Genomic DNA, 18862 nt, shown 5'->3' on the forward strand with positions numbered 1-18862 from the left:
AGCAAATAAAAATGTTTTACAGAAAACGTTTAAATGTCGGGTTATATAAAAGGTATAAAAACGTTTTAATAACATTCCAAAAACATTCTAGAAAACTTGATACAAAACATTCTAAACAGAATGTTATTTTGGGGTTGAAAAAATATTTTTCGAAAAAAGTTTGCCCAAAATATTTTCAATAACGTTTTAAAAACATTTTCATGACCTTTATATAACCCGACATTTAAATGGTATTAAAAGGTTTTGAAAAAAAATTTTAAGATCATTTCTGTGTTTGCTGGGTTCAAATATTTTAACATAATGTTATTCAAGTATTGACACAATATTTGGCAAAATGTTTGCAAAAATAGTTTACAATAACATTTTTTGAAAACATTTAAAAATATTGTTGTAGTGTGTTTTCATACAAAACGTTTTAAAACGTTATCATGACCTTTATATAACCCGACATTTTAATGTTATTAAAACGTTTTTACCTGAACCAAAAGCCAAAATATAACTTATTTAAAACGTTTTTGTGTTTGCTGGGATAGTTGTTTTATCATTAGATATACGTTTTATAACAGAATACTGGTTTCATGACGAACTTATTAATTATAAACCTACCTCAGACATCAATATGAAAGCAAACTAGAGCGGTTACCGCACCATAGCTCCATGTGGCTTTGGCACTATATTGTATATAGTGGTATACCACTGTCAACCGGGAGTCACACCTTCTTGGCATTTCGAGATAGAGACCCAAGAATATTTGCCAGAGTATTATGAGAAGTCATATTTGCTCTCTTTCATTTGATACCATTCAGGGGCACATACCTTCTTGGCATTTTAAGATATGAAAATGACCCATATGAATATTGACCCAGGGCTTATTATGAGTGCCACCCCGGGTGGGAAAATATATTTATTATATTCTTTACTTCTTCCTCTGTCATTTGACACCACTTGAAGTGTCATACCTCCGTAGCCTTTAAAGATATGCCCATTTCAGACCAAAAGGTTGGTAAGTAAGTTAGAAAGTTAATAAGTAACATATACTAGTATAAGCTGATACCATTTCATGGTTCAGCAAAATGGTAACCATACGTAACTTTACACTCATAATCGAGTTCTAGCCAAATAGTTGTATTATCATTAGATACATATTTTTTGCAGACTACTGGTTTCATGACGAACAATATTTTGTATGTGAAGGAGAGTCTATTAGGATTACTATGCTACGAGAAGCAACCGCTGTATGCGACGATGCAGGTATGGTCGTCTTTATTATTATCATGGTGGTGGTGGTGGTGGTGGTGGTGGCGGTTTATTATCAATCACCATGCAGATAGTATCGGTATCATCATTATCATCATTATATCATCACCATCATCATTACCATGTTATGCCTAAAATCATCATCATCCCATCTTAAAGTGGTGGTGGTGGTGGTATGGTGGTGTTGGTGTTGATGTTGCTGTTGCTGTTGTTGTTAATGGTAGTGGTGTTATTATTATTATTATTATTATTATTATTATTATTATTATTATTATTATTAGTGTTATTATTATTATTAACATTATTATTATTATTATTGTTGTTGTTGTTGTTGTTGTTTTTGAAGTTGTTGTTGTTGTTGTTGTTGTTGTTGTTGTTGTTATTATCAATCACCATGCATCATCATTATCAATACTATCGGTATCATCATTATCATCATTATATCATCACCATCATCATTACCATCTTATGCCTAAAATCATCATCATCCCAGTAAGACATGCTTATTTTGCTCTGAGCTTATCTTGTTTGCTACTGAGTTCTATTTGAACTTGCCTTCAGTTTTTGACTTGAATTTGTTTTTAAATTACAGCATGTAGTTTTTGTTGTTTGCTTTTATATTTTGTTGTCTGTCCCTGAAGAAGAGCAGTTTATCTGCTCGAAACGTCGGTTGTTTTTTGTCTGTTTAGTGTTTGACTGCTATGTACACAGTGATTTTCATCACTTCCAGTGTACTGTTTTCCTGACACTTTTGTGGGCTCTGGAATTGGCAATTTTTTTTTTTTTTTCTTTGCTTGTTTTGTGCCTACTCTGGATGTTTGGTTTAGCGTGTCTGTTTATATGCACAGTGATTTTCATCACTTGTTCTAGTGCAGTTTTGTATTACCATTGATCCTTGTTGTTTTTGCAGGTTTAGCACTTTTGTGAGCCTTGGAACTGGTAATTTTTGGCTATCGAACTTTGCTTACTTCCTATGCCTACATTTGCTAGTTTTGCCCCCCCATGCATATTGTCTAGTCTGTATTTTACTTGTTTCCCCACATCAAGTTGGTGTACCTTGCTCGTTTTCCTTTCCATCATCATCCCATCTTAAAGAAATAAATCCAAAGCAGTAGTATCAGTAACATTAGTAATAATATGGTACATTTATTCTTGGTAGTGTTCCTGCTGGGGGTAGTATGGATCGACCTGGGAAGGAGAAAGGGAGTTTGTGTGTTCTATTGTCGTTGTCGATATTTAACACTATTTTTGTTGTTCAAATCTTTTCCAGGTGTTACACCAATTTTCGGAAATGATAATAATCCAAACGGAGTAAATGATTTTGATGTGACAGACAATGTATTTGATTTTGATATGGATGAAGATTCGGAAACAGGAGTGATTACAGCTAATGAAGATTTGATCGCCTTCGAAGGCGTGGAATGTTTCACCATTAGTGTGGATGAAACTACTTGCATAGATCTTGCCGTGATAGTACCGGAAACCGAGATTTGCGTCATTGATAAAACACGTAAATACAAGCCACCTACTATAATTGAAGACCAAATTAAAAAGACTAGTTTGCGTCTGACGTCAGGGCAAAGGCGCGGCATGATTGGTTGCTTACCTGCGCAGTACGGCATTTTTGGTCCTTTTGACAGGACGTCATACGCAAACTAGTTTTTTCTTAATGCGGTCTTCAATTATGAGTATTCTATTTTTAAACCATATTGCTAATGCTAATGTCGACTCAATACTATTGCTTCATCAATTCCTTTTTTTTTTTTTTTTTAATAAATAAACCTGATCCTAATTATAACGAATAATTGTTAAATTATAAATTGCCATGCAATTGGTTTCGTAACGCGGAGGATGTTTGTACGTGAATGTCTCCGTCCGGTTGTACAAGTGTATTCACGGCCTAGCTTACCCTTTGCACTGATCCGCCATCATCTCTAAGCTTTTAATCCGATGTTTTACTGAGCTCAATCATGTGAAATTACTGGAGCGTGAGCCACCCAGGCTGGTGGCTCAGCATAGTATTTTATTAACAGAAGGTTTTCTCCAAATTCGTTTCCTAACGGACGAAGTTCTCCCTGCAAAGGTTTATGTAAGAAGTCCATTTTTGTTTTTCGCGCTTTTCTAACGCCACACCAGACGGCTTTTGATAAGGCATATACAACACGCATTTGGGATAGAACCTCAGTTTTGAGATGACCGTGCAAAGGGTCAATATACCCATGTGATAACATAATATAACATCCCTGGGAAGGGAAACAGACTATTTCACTGTGACTGTATAAGTAAAAATCATTAAAATTCAGATTTCAAAAATTGTCAAAATCACTGAATACGCCTTTAAGTAAATAAATTACCTACATGTATTTAAATGTGGCTTCAACTTTGTCAGTACTTCTGACTTATCCTTCCCTTTAGGCAACTTATACTTATTCTTAATTTTTTACATTTTCGCTGGGATCACTCTTGTCATTTTGAAGGGACATACACCTGCAGTGTCAAAGGTCAAAGGTCGATGTTATTTTCGGGGATGATTTTTTTTTTCAGAAAGACCCAGAACTTCACACCAAAAAATTTGTTCTATGAAACTTTTCATCAATTGTGTTCTTCTAAAACTTCCATTCAATCACTTTTTTGTTAATGGTTTCAGCTTGGTTTTATATCGAGGCACCTCATTACATTATTGATGAGTGTAATGATCTTCTGATTCGCATACGACGCGGAGGATACCAACATGATACGGGGACTGTACGAGTAGGTATGTGACAAGTAATCCATCTATTATATATCTTGTCTTTTCATATCATTTCTTATCTTTTCTTATCATTTCTTATCATTTGTTATAAGTTCTTATCTTTTATTATCTTTCCTTATCGTTTCTTATATTTTCTTATCTTTTCTTAATCTAATCTTTCTTGTTGTCTTTTCCTGTCCCTTCCTTCTTTATTTATTTATTTATAAATTTATTTATACGTGACAAGTAATCTATCTATTATATACAGGGTGTCCCAGAATGATTTGTACCGTGTTTGCAAAAATAACTAAAAATAGAAGACGGCCAGTGTATCTATTTTTGATACCTGCATTATAATGCTGGACATGTCTCCTAATTATTCTGTTAATTTCAGCACGCTACCTTTGTTTGTTTTGGCGTGGCATGCAATAATGTAAAATAGATGAAAAACTTGCTTTTCATTTTCAGCGCAAACGACTCACATACCCTTGAAAATGACACGATACGATTAAATAAAGAACGTGGGATGTTTAGCACAGCATTTCGACGACAACTACTGTTGGGGTTGCGCCTTAAAGCTTGCCGGACAGCTGCAATGTTCGCTCTAGTTCTTACAGTCTTACGAGCAACTGAAGCTTCACTCTGAAGCTTCGATTCCTGACAGTTCTGTGCTCGTCAAACTTCTTTACGTTATACACTATCGCTCCTTTGACTGGAATGCGTGCTCGCGGAAATCGTCTAATGAATCTTCTTTGCGTCTCAACATAGCTGCCCGTTTGCCAGTAAGTTTTTGAAAGAAATCCACGCTGCTGTACAATAAATTGAGGAGCCATCTTTTCTGTACCACAACCAATTCGACCTCTGCAAGCATTTCAAATGACATGGACCTCACACCACAATAACTAAAACTACCGCCAAAGAGAGAATGGGATTAGGCCGCAAATCCTTATAATGATTGCTTCGTAACGTCATAAATAATAGATAGATATAGGCTATTTAGTGGAAATATGAACAGGGCACAACTAAAATACCTGCATAACTTTTTCCAAATAACTTTGTGCTGAACGGTTAGTAATGTTACAGGTTTTCAAAATCCGGGTTCAAAATAGGTTGCGTTGTCAAAACTTAGAATTCACCATTTTTACGCAATCTTCTATAACTTCTACTAGAAACGTCCAATTTTAAAATCTAAAAATCTGAGAAAGCTAAATATATGTACAACTTAAAATGTAAAACAATATGACCATTTAACATGCCCTTCATACCTAAAAAATTCCATCTTTCCCGGTATAGATCATTCTGGGACACCCTGTATCTTATCTTTTCTTATCATTTGTAATAATTTCTTATCATTTATTATCTTTTATTTTTTGTTATCGTTTCTAATCTTTTCCTATCTTTTCTTACCTTTTCTTATCTTATCTTTCTTGTTTGTTTTCCCTATCTCTTCCAGCCTGCCTTCCATATTTATTTATTTATTTATATATTTATTTATTCATTTATTTATTTATTTATTTATTTATTTATTTATTTATTTATTTATTTATTTATTTATTTATTTATTTATTTATTTATCATTGTACAAATGTAATCATACTATTAACAAATAAATTCATGTTGCTTTGAATTAAAGCTGTGGAATCATCATCGGGCACAGCGACATCAGGAGACGACTTTTCACCATTGTCATCAGCTACAGCAACTTTCACAGCAGGAGAAGATTGGGTTGATATAACCATTGATATCAAAACAGACAACGTAAGAGAAGATGTGGAGACATTTACTATTTCATTGGATGACGCTACCGGAGGAGTCATTGGCCAACCTTCTATGGCAACAATATTTATACTCGATAAAACAGGTGAATCCCAAACTTCAGTATTTCCTACACATATCATGTTTGGCATTTTCAGAATATATAATGCAGTAACTGCCTCTACAATAAATAAGCTACGGTATGCCATTGCACAAATAACTTTCTACTACTATTTTCACCGAGCGTTTTAAATAATGAACACTCAATCTTAATGCTTTGCATGCTAGCCAAAGGCTTCAACATAAAAACTCACAGTTTTGAGATATTTTTCTCAGAATTTCAAGAACCTGAACTAATAGTGGCCTTGTTTGTACTCATTTCAATGCATTTTTTATGCTGAATTCAACCATGTTGATTTTTTGATTAGCTAAAGTCAAATAAATTGAAAACAAAATCACATTCTTTTTCAGCTTGGTATTATATCGAAGAAACCCAGTATATAGTCGGTGAGGAAGCAGGTACCCTAAGAGTACGCATATGTAGAGACGGGTATCATGACGTTGCAGGTAGTGTTGGTAAGTTCAATTCTTTCATATATTAATAGTTGACATTTTAAGTAGAAATGTGCTCCTTTTGTGCCTTAGATGTATAAATTTCAAGTTGTATAAAGGGTAATAAGAGTTAAAGCCATATTATAACATTTTCAAACAAAATAGATTAGCATTTTTATGCCATAAAATGTTAGCTTTTACTGTCAGATATATCCCCTTTTATTTTTTGAGCCGAACAACGGCAAAGCAAAGAAAATTGTAATTTACTACCAGCGCACATGTCGCCAATACGTACCACTCCTTCGGTCATGTTGTGGTACGACCCTTTGTTGTGTATATCACCGTCCCGCACGCCGTGTACGTGCTGTGTGTTATGAACATCGTGTATGCGTTCGACTAATAATTCCATCGTAATAATAAAGCCCCAGTTCCGGCGTTTTATTAAACTACAGCACCTAGAGTCTTGATTTTTGCAGGGTATATTGGTTTAATAAAGTACAATTTAATCGTGTAAAAAAAGGAATTTTAAAAATTCAGTGAGGGTGTCTTCCTCAGCAAATGTTATAATATGGCTTTAATAGAATAGACCAGCTGGCCGAGTGCAAAGAAAGGTTACCAGAACTAACTCTTAAGTTAAGAAGAGAATTTGTCGATCTCAATATATTTATCAAGTGCAATCTGGGATTATACGACATCAATCTAGATGATTATGTAGTTTTTATGGTATTAACAAAGACCGTCCCACCACCAGATTTTCCTCTGATCCTTTGTTAATGCTCTAGAGTATAATCAGATCTGTTGCTTCATTTAAGTAGTTCGTGATCCTAGCATCCTCTATTTATGTCATTTTTCATTAGATATCCACGAAAAAAACCTATTCCCAAAATTTCAGTTGATTCCAATTTTGCGTTCGCGAGTTATGCATGATTATGTGTATTACACTGCTCCATAGACAATGCGTTGTAATTTAGTTCTGGTGCACCAGAACGAAATTCAAATTTCACGATATCTTTGCTAAACGAATTAATCTGCAAGAAATATTTTGTACATAAACATTATGTAGCCAGAGGTTTCCAGTGATATAAAAATCACAACTTTTTTTGAGAAAAGTGGGGGGATGAGGCTGTGGATCACGAAATGCCCTTTTAAGCAACAAGTATTGGATTTACCAATCTAATATTGCTTGCGCCTTTGATGCAACTGCACTTGGACCTCATTTTATAATTGTCAAAATTGCAGGCAAACTTAACTTAACATGTATTTGCCCCTTTAAGGGGGTACTACACCCTGGCCTATTTTGTGCCTATTTTGCATTTTTCTCAAAAATTCTCAAAGCACATTGGTGACAAGTAAGATAATAGGGGGAAGGACTACAACTACTGTACTGAAAATCCAGCAACTCAAAGCAAGTAGTTATTGATTTATTGATCAAATATTGGTCAACTGTTGTCTGTGCTGAAATCAAATTTCCAGTGCAGTGGTTGTAGTCCTTGCCCCTATAATATACATATCTTACTTGTCCCCAATGCGCTATAATTTTTGAGAAAAATGCAAAAAATAGGCACAAAATTGGGCAGGGGTGTAGTACCCCCTTAAAAACGTTGTTCCTTTTATGATATCGTGTAAATTTTTATGTATCTTACGTGCAATACGTTATAATGTTTTTGATTTTTGCCAGTGATAAAGTGTAATAAATAATATAAAAAATAAATGCAATTTACCATTTCCACCCAGTACATCATGTAAAATCGATCGTTGTGTAGTGTGTGTATATGGTCGAATCCAACCAAAAGTGTCCACGGGCCAAAAATAAAAGTCCGAAATAAAAATGTCTCCACAATTTTTTCCTTTTGCCCATTGATTGATGACATATTGGCCTTATAGGAACCAAAAGTGCCATTACTAATCTTGAAAAATAAATCCAGGACGTGTGATAGTAAATGTGATATCAAACCCAATGTTACCTACGAATACCACTAGGATGCTTTCACTATCGCAATACTAATCAACCTAAAACAAATGGAATATTCCCATTAACGCTTTTTTTTTTTTTTTTTTAAGACCACAGGGTGTCAGGTAAATGCTAGCTCAACCAGAAAATATTTGTTTTTATATTTATAACGCGATCAATATGATCTTAGTCAATTTATGCTAGTTTATTTTTGAAAATGAAGTTTAGGTCAGTTTCTGTATTTTATTTATCAAATGAGTATGAATCAATTTACACATTGTATAAGAACGAGTAGGATATATGTTTTCAAGAATATTAGGAATTATAAGCATACACCTAACGCTTTATACAATGAAAAGGTGAACAAACCCGGGTATTCGTAGGTAACATGAGCGATTTAACAATATCTATATTAATAAAATGGTAGTTTTTAGATCTCTTTCAGATGGTACGTCCAAATGAATAAATGCAATTACCTCAGATCAAAAATTTTTTGATGCTTTTAGCAAGTTTTTGACCACTTCATTTTGATATACAAGTAGTTAATCAGCAATTGTACATAATAAATAATTGTTGAATGAATCCGTATATGGGTAATAATAGTGTCCTGGGGTACCGCTTAAAGTTTTTGACAATTAATTTCCATTGGTAGCGACACTTCATTACACATGTCATGTATTATGCTGTATTCGTAAGTAACATTTCAGTATTTTGTAGGTAAGAATTAGACTTTTGGTGGATATCCCAATCAAAACTTCATTTTATAAAGCACTTTGAATCTATCATTTTCTTTATGTGCGTTTATTGATACTTTAGACCCTATCATGTATTAATAATGTCGGTTCACAGCGGTTGAAAGAGTATTGAAGTAAGAAACAAAGGCACTAAAGTGACTTTAATTTGCTTAATTGCACACAACTCGCTTAAAACCGTTATTGCAGACTTGTGAAGTCCATCTTGGAGTCAGTTACGTCTTGTGGCCTTTCGTTTGAGGGCAACTACAATTAGCTTTATACCAGGGTCCATCATTATGTTGTCTAGATCATGAGACAATGAGAACAGTCGTTTTTCCATGGGATTCGTAGGTAACCTTAGCGAAAACGTCAAAAGTTACCTTCGAATAAATCAATTTGGACACAAATTACTCAGACACCAGAAGGTCGGTAAACATTTAAAATGAAGCACACATGACAGTTGACAAATCCAAGTATTTATCCCCTTCTAATCTTCTTTGAATCTGATTTTTCTTTCAAATGAGCAGACCGTCGTCTATTTCAGTACATATTTTTCAACAATTAAGCCGTATTCAGTTTTGCATGGTGGGCATGTATGTGAATTCGCAACTTTCATTGACATATGATTTGATAGCAAACATACAGGCCTTCGTTATGTACCAATATGGGCATTGGCATGAATGGCGGTGTTTCACAATACTGTCATGATGTCAAATTGTATTCGTAGGTAACATTAGGTTACCGAAATTTACCTACGAATACTTGCTTTTATTGTTGACATCTCAGAAATATTTAAACGCAGGCTATTGAAACTTGGTAGAAATAAAGAGTGTATTACCCTGCACCTATTGCTTAACTATTGTTTACTATTCTCTCACTTTGTGGAAATGACACAGCTTTTAACATGTATTCGGAGGTAATGCATATTTTTTACCAAACCTACCTTTGTGCCATTTAGAATTTCTGGCAGCTAAACACAATAATAAAGATGCCTGAATGCAATGCATTTCAGTATTGGACATATCAAAGCTTGTATCAATTGCGCATTTATTAGTGATTTCCATTTTTAAAGATATATCTAGTGCTATGAAAAATTGTATTCGTAGGTAATGTAAAAAATACCACTCAAAAAATGATGACAAAAAATTCATAATTATGTACAAATATGTGAAAAATTGAACAGGCAATCTTTGAATACACGCCTTTCAGGAAATCAATTTAGATTCAATCCAATGACTTCTTTTCATAACTGATTTAGACGTTTTTAAAAATACTTTAAGAAATATTTTGAAAAAATGGGTAAAAATAGCATGTTTTGGGGTCTCTGTGTCTAAGTTTTTCACAGAAGGAGGTTTTATTATATATGGCGCGAAGCGTATGATCAAGGCGAATAAACACAATACAAAAATGAATGCCAATTGATTAATACTTTTAAGTTATGGCCCTGAACATGCCGTGTACACTTTTGGTTGGATTCGACCACATGCATTTGAATGTTACTTGTATTCTGATTGTCTTTTTTACCTTACTTAAAGCTTTTACAGCGACCGGAGTAACAGCAGATGGAGGTGGCGTAGATTTCCAGGCTCCAAATGGGGTAGCAACTTTCGCAGTTGACGTAGAATGCGTGGATAAGCAAATTACCATCGTGTGTGATGACGAGATCGAATTATTAGAAACATTTACCATAACGTTAAACCCTGCTACTGCTGTTGAGGGTATAATAGGAAGCCCTTCATCAGCTACCGTCTATATAATCGACGAGACTTGTAAGTATGGAACTACCATGACCCATTCATATAGTAACCTTCAAAACTATGGACTCATTTACATTGTTGGCTGAAAATGACTCTCTTGCATAGTAGGAATGTCGGAATTATCGACCCATTGCTATAGTTTATTTCTACTAAAATGAACCCATTGTCACATTGTGGTATACTAGAGAAATCAACCAATTTATATAAATAGTAGAAATTTACAACAAGGAAAAGATCAATCTACATAGTTAATCATAAAATGGTGAAAACTTATCGGCGGTACATTTATAATATTATGTGCCTTTCCTACGAAGTACTCGCTGTACCTCTAGGAATCGGCAGTATTATCGTTTTTAATACTGTCGGTGCACCGTGCAAGATGATAGCATCTGGGATGAACTTATGCATAAATTATGCATGCTCAGTCATATATTGATTGATTGATTGATTGATTGATTGATTGATGTTTATGTAATCATTTCTTATCTTTCAAAGTGAAATAATATATTGATATAGACCATTTTATTACAAATTTTATCCTTTTAAAGCCTTATTTCACTTTGAGGAATCGCAGTATATCGTTTGCGAAAGTGCTGGGTCTTTGGATGTCAGAATCAGAAGATCGGGATATTATCTTAATACGAATAGCGATCCTGTTAAAGTTGGTAAGATTCCGTTGCATATCTATAATTCTATGCTAATCATCTCTCGGAGACGCCAAACGTGCATGTAAATGTGCTCACAAAACCCATTACAATAGAATGGCAACTAAATAGTTGTCTATCGATGAAACTTGACTTCCTTGAACATGAACATTAACGTTTGCAGCTGCTTTATTTATTAAGGACCAACCGACCCTTAGCCTTGGACATTTGGGGCAAAAGGCATAAGTGACGTAACCAGCTTTTTTCAGAGGGTGGGCAAAAGGGGTAAGGCAACTTTTAAGGGGGCAAACTTTGACGAAAATGGTAAAAAAAATGGGCTAAAAAGTAAAAAAAAAAAAAATATCAGGGGGGAAAGACTTCTCCCTCCCCCCCCCCACTGCTACACCACGGAAAGGCATATCTACGATTTGGGGCCATACATATGCCACATAATGAGCCCTCACATATTGACACCTCTCATAGCAATCTGACAATCGTCTACATCAAATCATTTATCTTGGAAACGTTTCCTCTGAGAGCAATCGGAGAAAAGTTTACCTATATCGTACTACTATAGAATTATTTCTGCATTCGTACACTGTACACCGAAGCAAAACAAGTAAACTTTGATTATGATCAAACTAGAGCTTTCAAAACACTATAATTACAATTTGCAATTTTAGTTAAAACAAGTGATATTTCGAGCACACATTACAGGTATATATACCAATAATATAACGAAATTTCATGTACCTTTAGATTGAAGAATTTTGGCTTTATGTTCCCAGTTTGGTTATAGGGCTTGCCTTGTAAACGACTAACGAGCTCACCTCACCTGAACAAAACTCATATTAATTTTCTGATAATGGTCTACTGCAAATCTTGTATCTACTACGTATACCTTGCATAATAACGTATGAAGTCCGTGAAAGATAATTTTTTAAAATATATTTTTGGGTGAATATAGGTGTTACGTTTCAAGCTAACACCGCTACTGGAGGAGATGTTGATTTTGACGCCAACGGTGTGACAGAGGCCAGCTTTTCGGCAGGGCAATATTTTGATGTTATATCAATTGATATCAATACGGACAATGAATGTGAAGATCTGGAGAGTTTTACCATAAGTCTAGATAACCCAACTTATGCGTGCAGCGCTATTAGTTGTCCAAGCACTACGACGGTATACATTATCGATAAAACTGGTAAGAAGGACATGAATTTATTGTTTGTACTAAGTGTGTTGAAAACAGAAATTATAGAGGTTGTGTATATGACGTATCATACCGTAAATATGGTGGACTACTCAAATGCATTCAACAAAAGCATGATTGCAATCTACCGCGACAATTCGTGTCACACACATAGCAAATGCACTACGATCAAATAGGTAAATAGGTTGAATGGACTGCACTGCGCCATGATTACGCTGAAGGATACCGGTTCAAAAACTTTGGAGCCAATCAATAATTTCACGCACAACCTCTATAGATAATTACACAAGTTTTCCAAAGAATGATAAATTTAACAGTGTAGGAAAATATGTTATTATTTGCTACCTTCAAGGTTTGCTTCCTTACCAACTGAATAAAGATCTTCCTATACGAAGAAATGATACCAAATTTTGCCCGAACAATTTAAATGTAACTAATTCTCCTTGTTTGACAGCCTGGTTTGCAATAGAGCAGTCGGTCTACGTAGTTGGTGAAAGATGCGGAACACTTGATGTTGGGATTCTTAGAGGTGGATATTTGTCGGAGACGCTTGAAGTGAGCGTTGGTAAGTCATTTCTACATCGGGGCTAATCCTGCCAGCTAGTCCGACGAGTAGGACCTTTTTTCTAAGTTACTAGGCTATACTCAGCTCAGACTATGATCACTATCTCACATGGCGCAAGAAAGACGAATCGCGAAGAAAGTCCAGTGACCGCGGCGCCCGGAAAAAATGTTTTCGGGAGGGGCGGTTAGTGGATTTTTGTGGTTAAGCTTTCTTGAGCGATCAGAGTCAGTGTATAGTTGGTAACTAAGAAAAAACAGGTCCTACTCCTCGGACTACTGCAAGCTTCATGGCATTAACAGTCTATCAACCCAACCCCTTCAGGTGGTTTGAGGGAGCGCCTCATAAAAAAATAAGAGCATCGTGCAAATTGTTGAAGGCTTAAAAAAGACGATAATATTTTGTACACCAGGTCTGAGTTGATAAATATGAGAACTTTTTTTTAGATAAATAGCAAAACTGTTTTACGAATGTAAAAATTGTATTTTGCATATCCTTATTTGTTTTACACACATGGACCAATTTATAGCGCTGCACATTGCGTTCGGTCATAACGATTCATTATGTAAAATGGAGGCCGCTTTACAATTGCACCTGGGTCAATTTCAGGCCACTATGATTTCTTCTTATACCATTAAATTTGGGACTTCAGGCTTTTGAAACGTAAATGACGTTTACGAATGAGGTTAATGCTTATAGATTATTTTCTTGACATTCAAATGACAAAAAAAATCTATTGCACTTAAAACAGTTTTATTTTTCCCGTGCAGTCCCTTTTTGGGGTCGTGCATTGTTATATATAAATAAAAAAAGCACTTGTATTTATACTAATTTTTGTCATTTGTACTACAGCAAAATCATATCCAGTCGTAAACCTCGAATTGGAAGTTTTCACTGAAGTTGGCAGTTCAGTGAATCAATGATACCTTCGAAATGCTAAATTTGTTTAAAAAGGTTGAAGCACCGTTCAATGTTGCTTCGATTCATTTAAAATGTAAATTGTATTATTTTGTCTTTAATACGCGCTTTCGGCTTAGCCACTAGCACGCTATGTTAGCACATCTATGACACTAACAAATGTCTCAAGACCTAAATTTTTATGATCCTTCGGATCAGGAAATCACTGAATAGGTGATAAATTTATCATTCACACCATACCTTTTATTTTGGGCGACTAACTCTCGGAAGAACCATACAAAAGAAATTCTTTGCTATCTTCATGGAATAACACTCCCTTCTACTCCCATTTATCTTTATCTTTTCAGAGATGAATATCGTGGATGTAAGTGCAGAAGGAACAGGTGCGGATGCTGATTATAGTGCGCCAGCTGTTAAGAGTACATTTGCACCAGGCGACACCTATATGACGAAACAATTCACAATCAATACTGATGCTCTAATTGAAAATATCGAGAAATTCACAATAACATTGCAGACGAACACCAGAGGTGAAATAAAGGAGCCGAATATGGCAACTGTGTACATCCTGGACGAGACAAGTAAGTGTCTTTCTTGACATCAAGAAAATTGGATAATGTATCTGTTGAATAAATAATACGTTGAACTATTTGTAATGTACATGGTAAGGCGTTTCGTCCAAACATACGTCTATCAGAAACCCGAAATACAGAACTACTCCCCATTCCAGAAAAATACAGAACCAATTTCTTGGATTAAAAAATATTATCCTATTTTGCCAAATGAAACATAGCTAAATCTTAATCCTTTAGTTAGTCCTACCTGGCAATGAAAGTAAAATTTTAATATTTGGTCAATTTTTGGAAATAAGGGCCAAAAACATGCATTTTGGGGGGTGTTTTTTGACCTTTTTCGTATTCTGTGACAATCAAGCCCAAAGACTTTTGACTTTTATTGCTAGTTAGGACTAACTAAAGAATAAGGATTTAGCTATGTTTTATTTTGAAAAACAGGATAATATTTTTTTAACAAAAAATTAGTGCTGTATTTTTCTGGAATAGGGAATATTTGTTGAAGACAGCAATATCGATCGGTTTTGCAAATGAAACCCTAGCGTAAAATCATCTGCCGAAAGATTTATAACTCAAAACTGCAACACGTTTCGGTTTTCTCTTCCGGTTTTCTGTTAGACGTAGTAGAAATGTTTGGACATCCGCCTAAAGTAGCAAAAGAAATGATTTGAAAGTGAAAAATACACCTCCCTCATACTAGTATTTATTTGAAAGTACCTTCTGAACTGTTTTAACCTTCACAGTTTAGAATTCACCTTTCTCGATATGAAATTAATTATTGATTTGTCAATTATATTTTTAGCTTGCTATTACATCGAAGAAGGCCAGTATGTAGTCGGTGAAAGAATAGGAACATTAGATGTACAAATTAAAAGATGTGGCTACTTATCTAGCGCTGGTAGCGTAGGTAAATATTTTTACTAGACTCAACTAATAAGCAATGATTCTAACATAAGCAATATGAAAACCCACTGCAAAAATATTTTTTAAATGTTTTCAAAGTGTTGTTGTAAAATATTTTTCGCAAACATTTTTTGCCAAATATTTTGTTTACACTTTTAAGTAACATTATGTTAGAATATTTGCAGTAAGTTATCACAAAACGTTTTTAAATGTTATGAAAACGTTTTATACCCTTTAAACATTTAAACGTTTTCTGGCAACCTTTTCTAACCTTTAGCGAATGATGTCGAGAATGTTTTGTGTTTGCTGAGTAACCAATATGAAACCGTTTCTGTTTTTAACCATTCTTCTCTATCAAATTCAAAGATCTTAACATCCAAGATGATACAGCAACGGTAGGCGTAGGCAACGACTACACGTCTCCTACCACGACGGTATCATTTGCAGCAGGGGAGCATACTGTAGAAAAGACGTTTACCATTCTGACTGACGGGAATCGAGAAGCTCTGGAGACATTTACAATCCAACTTCAGAATGCTGCCGCGGGCGATTTGATACACGAGCCAATGATGACCACAGTGTTTATTGTGGACGAAACGGGTACATTTGTATAATTTGACCATGTGGGGTTTTTTTAGTATTATTTATTAATTAAATGATTTACTTATTTATCTATATGTTTATTTATTTATCTATATATTTATTTATTAATTTAATTATCTGTTTATTTATAGTTATTTATTTATTATTTATTTAATTATTTGTTTGTTTGTTTGTTTGTTTGTTTGTTTGTTGATGATTGATTGATTAATTGATTGATTGATTGATTGATTGATTGATTGATTGATTGATTGATTGATTGATTGATTGTGAGGCAGACCATTTACGAACGGTTGTCGGCAATTTTGTGCCCCGTAGCTCGAACAGCTTGATACACCATGCGCACGATAAACTTTAAATCAAAGAATGCGCTAGAATGTAATCAGGTAAACGGTTCTATGCGCGCTACATTAAAGAAAAAAACGAAATAAATTAAATTCTTATTTGCCAATTTATTCTTCTAGCTCGGCTGTATTTGCAAGAAGCTCAGTTTCGAGTAAGAGAAGGCGATGGGTCGCTGGCCGTGCTAATAAGAAGAGACGGGTACATCTGGGATGAAGACGATGTCACAGTCAGTAAGTCTTTTTATATAGTTCATCGCCCTGTCCTCGTGAGTTTATTTTATTTGATTTTAAATTTACATCCACTGAATGGAGAATTAAACTCTAAGGTGTTGTAAGGAATAAGAGCATTATTTTGATTGGAGATTAAGCTCTAATAGTAATGGTAACCATTATTGACTCGATAAAAAAATGCATTTATATTTTTGCTTCTGCAGTTCCTAATAAGATTTAAAAAAAACGCTCTTATGATTATTCAGCTATAACCTTGATGGGTTATGAAGGTCACCGGTGAAGGCCTATTTTTAAAAAAGCTGATTTGGTATAATTGAAGACAAAGATAAAAAGACTAGTTTGCGTATGACGTCACTGTTAATCAAATTCTCTACGATCCTTGATTGGTTAATAGCGCGTACAAGGAAGGTCAATTTGTCTGGTGCCGATCGGAGAAAAAGAATAGCAGTGAATGTCGAAAAATTCCGTATTATTACAAGGCAAAAAGCAACTTTTCTAGGCATTGTTGACATGGTGCCTTCGCCAAAGAAAGTTTCCTACTATAAATACCTAACTTTTGAGATGGTTTGTATGTTAGAATGTGCAAAATTAACAATAAGGCGCCCGGTTTTTACCGCCGTGTTCAAACAACTCATATCATCACGATACTTGTAAACAAACCGTGCTCGAGTTTGATTGACAGATGACGTCAGACGCAAACTAGTCTTTTTTATCTTTGTCTTTCATTATATAACGATTTATCATTCACAGATTTGGCATTAGCTGGTACAGCCACAGGGGGTGGCACAGACTACACTGTTCAACCAACAAATCCTGTTACCTTCACTGGTGGCGATTATAAAGACTTTCTTAAAGTAAACTTTGATATTACTGATGATAATATTCTTGAGGACACTGAAACTGTCATCATTACGCTTAACAATCCATCCAGCGAGGTATTCATTGATAATCCCAGTATATCGACAGTGTATATTGAGGATCAAACAGGTAAGAATTGCTCCTGATTTCAGCAATGGAGGTTGAGTTGGTACTTTAAATGTATTTTGTGCTGTTACAGTGGCAGGCCAACTCGTTGTTCCTTTCTTTTGCCTACATATTTTGAAGTAATGAAACAAACGAAAACAAAAAACACCAATATAAACAGTATTTTTTTCATAGTTCAAGTTAAACACACTTACGCGCACACGTTTCGATAGCTACCAGCTATCTTTCTCAATGCTATTGTCGATGTGATGATCGTTAAACAGCTGTTGTTGATCGCTGCTTGACACCACAATTAATCGAGACGAGGGCCGATACAACCTAAGTCACATCTATAACGACCTATTGATGGAGAAATCGTTCGGCGATCATCGCATCAACAGTAGCTTTGAGAAAGCTAGCTGGTAGCTATCGAAACGCCGGGTCGAAACGTCTGCACGTAAGTGTGTTTAACTTGAACGATGAAAAATATACATCTATGGAATCTATGGAACAGTCCTGTTGAATATATTCAAGAACCAATGTAAACATGATAAACTACCTTCGTGCTCTATCAGGTAAACGATGGGAAAGGAACCAACAATCGCTGGTAATCATATTAAACGTTTATTTATTTGCATCTTTATCAATAGCTTTGATACAGATTGAGAATGCAATCTACATTGTTGGAGAACGAACTGGGATGCTTACAGTGAGGATTTGTAGAACTGGGTACCTTTGGGATGCTGCAGTGTCTGTTGGTAAGTGTAACCAGAGTGAATCGTACTAAGTGATAACGGAGGTGTAGCAGCTCGGTAAGGTGGATGCTGCATAAATAATATGAGCTGATTGGTTGACCAGTTTGTTCATACTAACATGAATGAGTTTACAATGTTATAGTACACCTCAAGTATCTGGGCTCGGTGAAAACATCCAATGCAAATAGCATAACAGACATCAAAGCCAGGATTTGAATGGCCAAAGAAAGAATGATTGAACTTCAGGATCTGTGGAATGATCGAAACCATGCAACAGAACTGCAAATGAAAAGAAGGTACTGGTATGGAGTGTACTCTTTTATGTCTTGAAGGGCTGGACTATGACTACAGAAGATGAGAACCGGGTGCTTGCTGCTGAAATGTGGTTCTGGAGAAGAATGCTAAACATCAGTTGGAAGG

General features: G+C 35.1%; 1 protein-coding gene across 1 annotated transcript in view; it reads left to right on the forward strand.

Annotated features, from left to right (window-relative positions):
• The first annotated feature begins 2720 nt into the window (after positions 1-2720).
• Positions 2721-18862, forward strand: part of LOC140154520 (adhesion G-protein coupled receptor V1-like) — a 30858-nt gene continuing 14716 nt past the window's right edge. The window contains exons 1-14 of the mRNA XM_072177089.1: positions 2721-2767; positions 3905-4012; positions 5622-5849; positions 6215-6319; positions 10516-10749; positions 11286-11402; positions 12349-12585; positions 13049-13159; positions 14422-14655; positions 15449-15553; positions 15916-16149; positions 16614-16724; positions 17475-17711; positions 18338-18445. Of these exons, the coding sequence (XP_072033190.1) occupies positions 5819-5849; positions 6215-6319; positions 10516-10749; positions 11286-11402; positions 12349-12585; positions 13049-13159; positions 14422-14655; positions 15449-15553; positions 15916-16149; positions 16614-16724; positions 17475-17711; positions 18338-18445 (1864 nt within the window). The 5' untranslated portion in view covers positions 2721-2767; positions 3905-4012; positions 5622-5818. The remainder of the gene's footprint in view (positions 2768-3904; positions 4013-5621; positions 5850-6214; positions 6320-10515; positions 10750-11285; positions 11403-12348; positions 12586-13048; positions 13160-14421; positions 14656-15448; positions 15554-15915; positions 16150-16613; positions 16725-17474; positions 17712-18337; positions 18446-18862) is intronic.

The sequence above is a fragment of the Amphiura filiformis genome, chromosome 6 (assembly GCF_039555335.1).
Source record: "Amphiura filiformis chromosome 6, Afil_fr2py, whole genome shotgun sequence".
NCBI classification, from domain to species: domain Eukaryota; kingdom Metazoa; phylum Echinodermata; class Ophiuroidea; order Amphilepidida; family Amphiuridae; genus Amphiura; species Amphiura filiformis.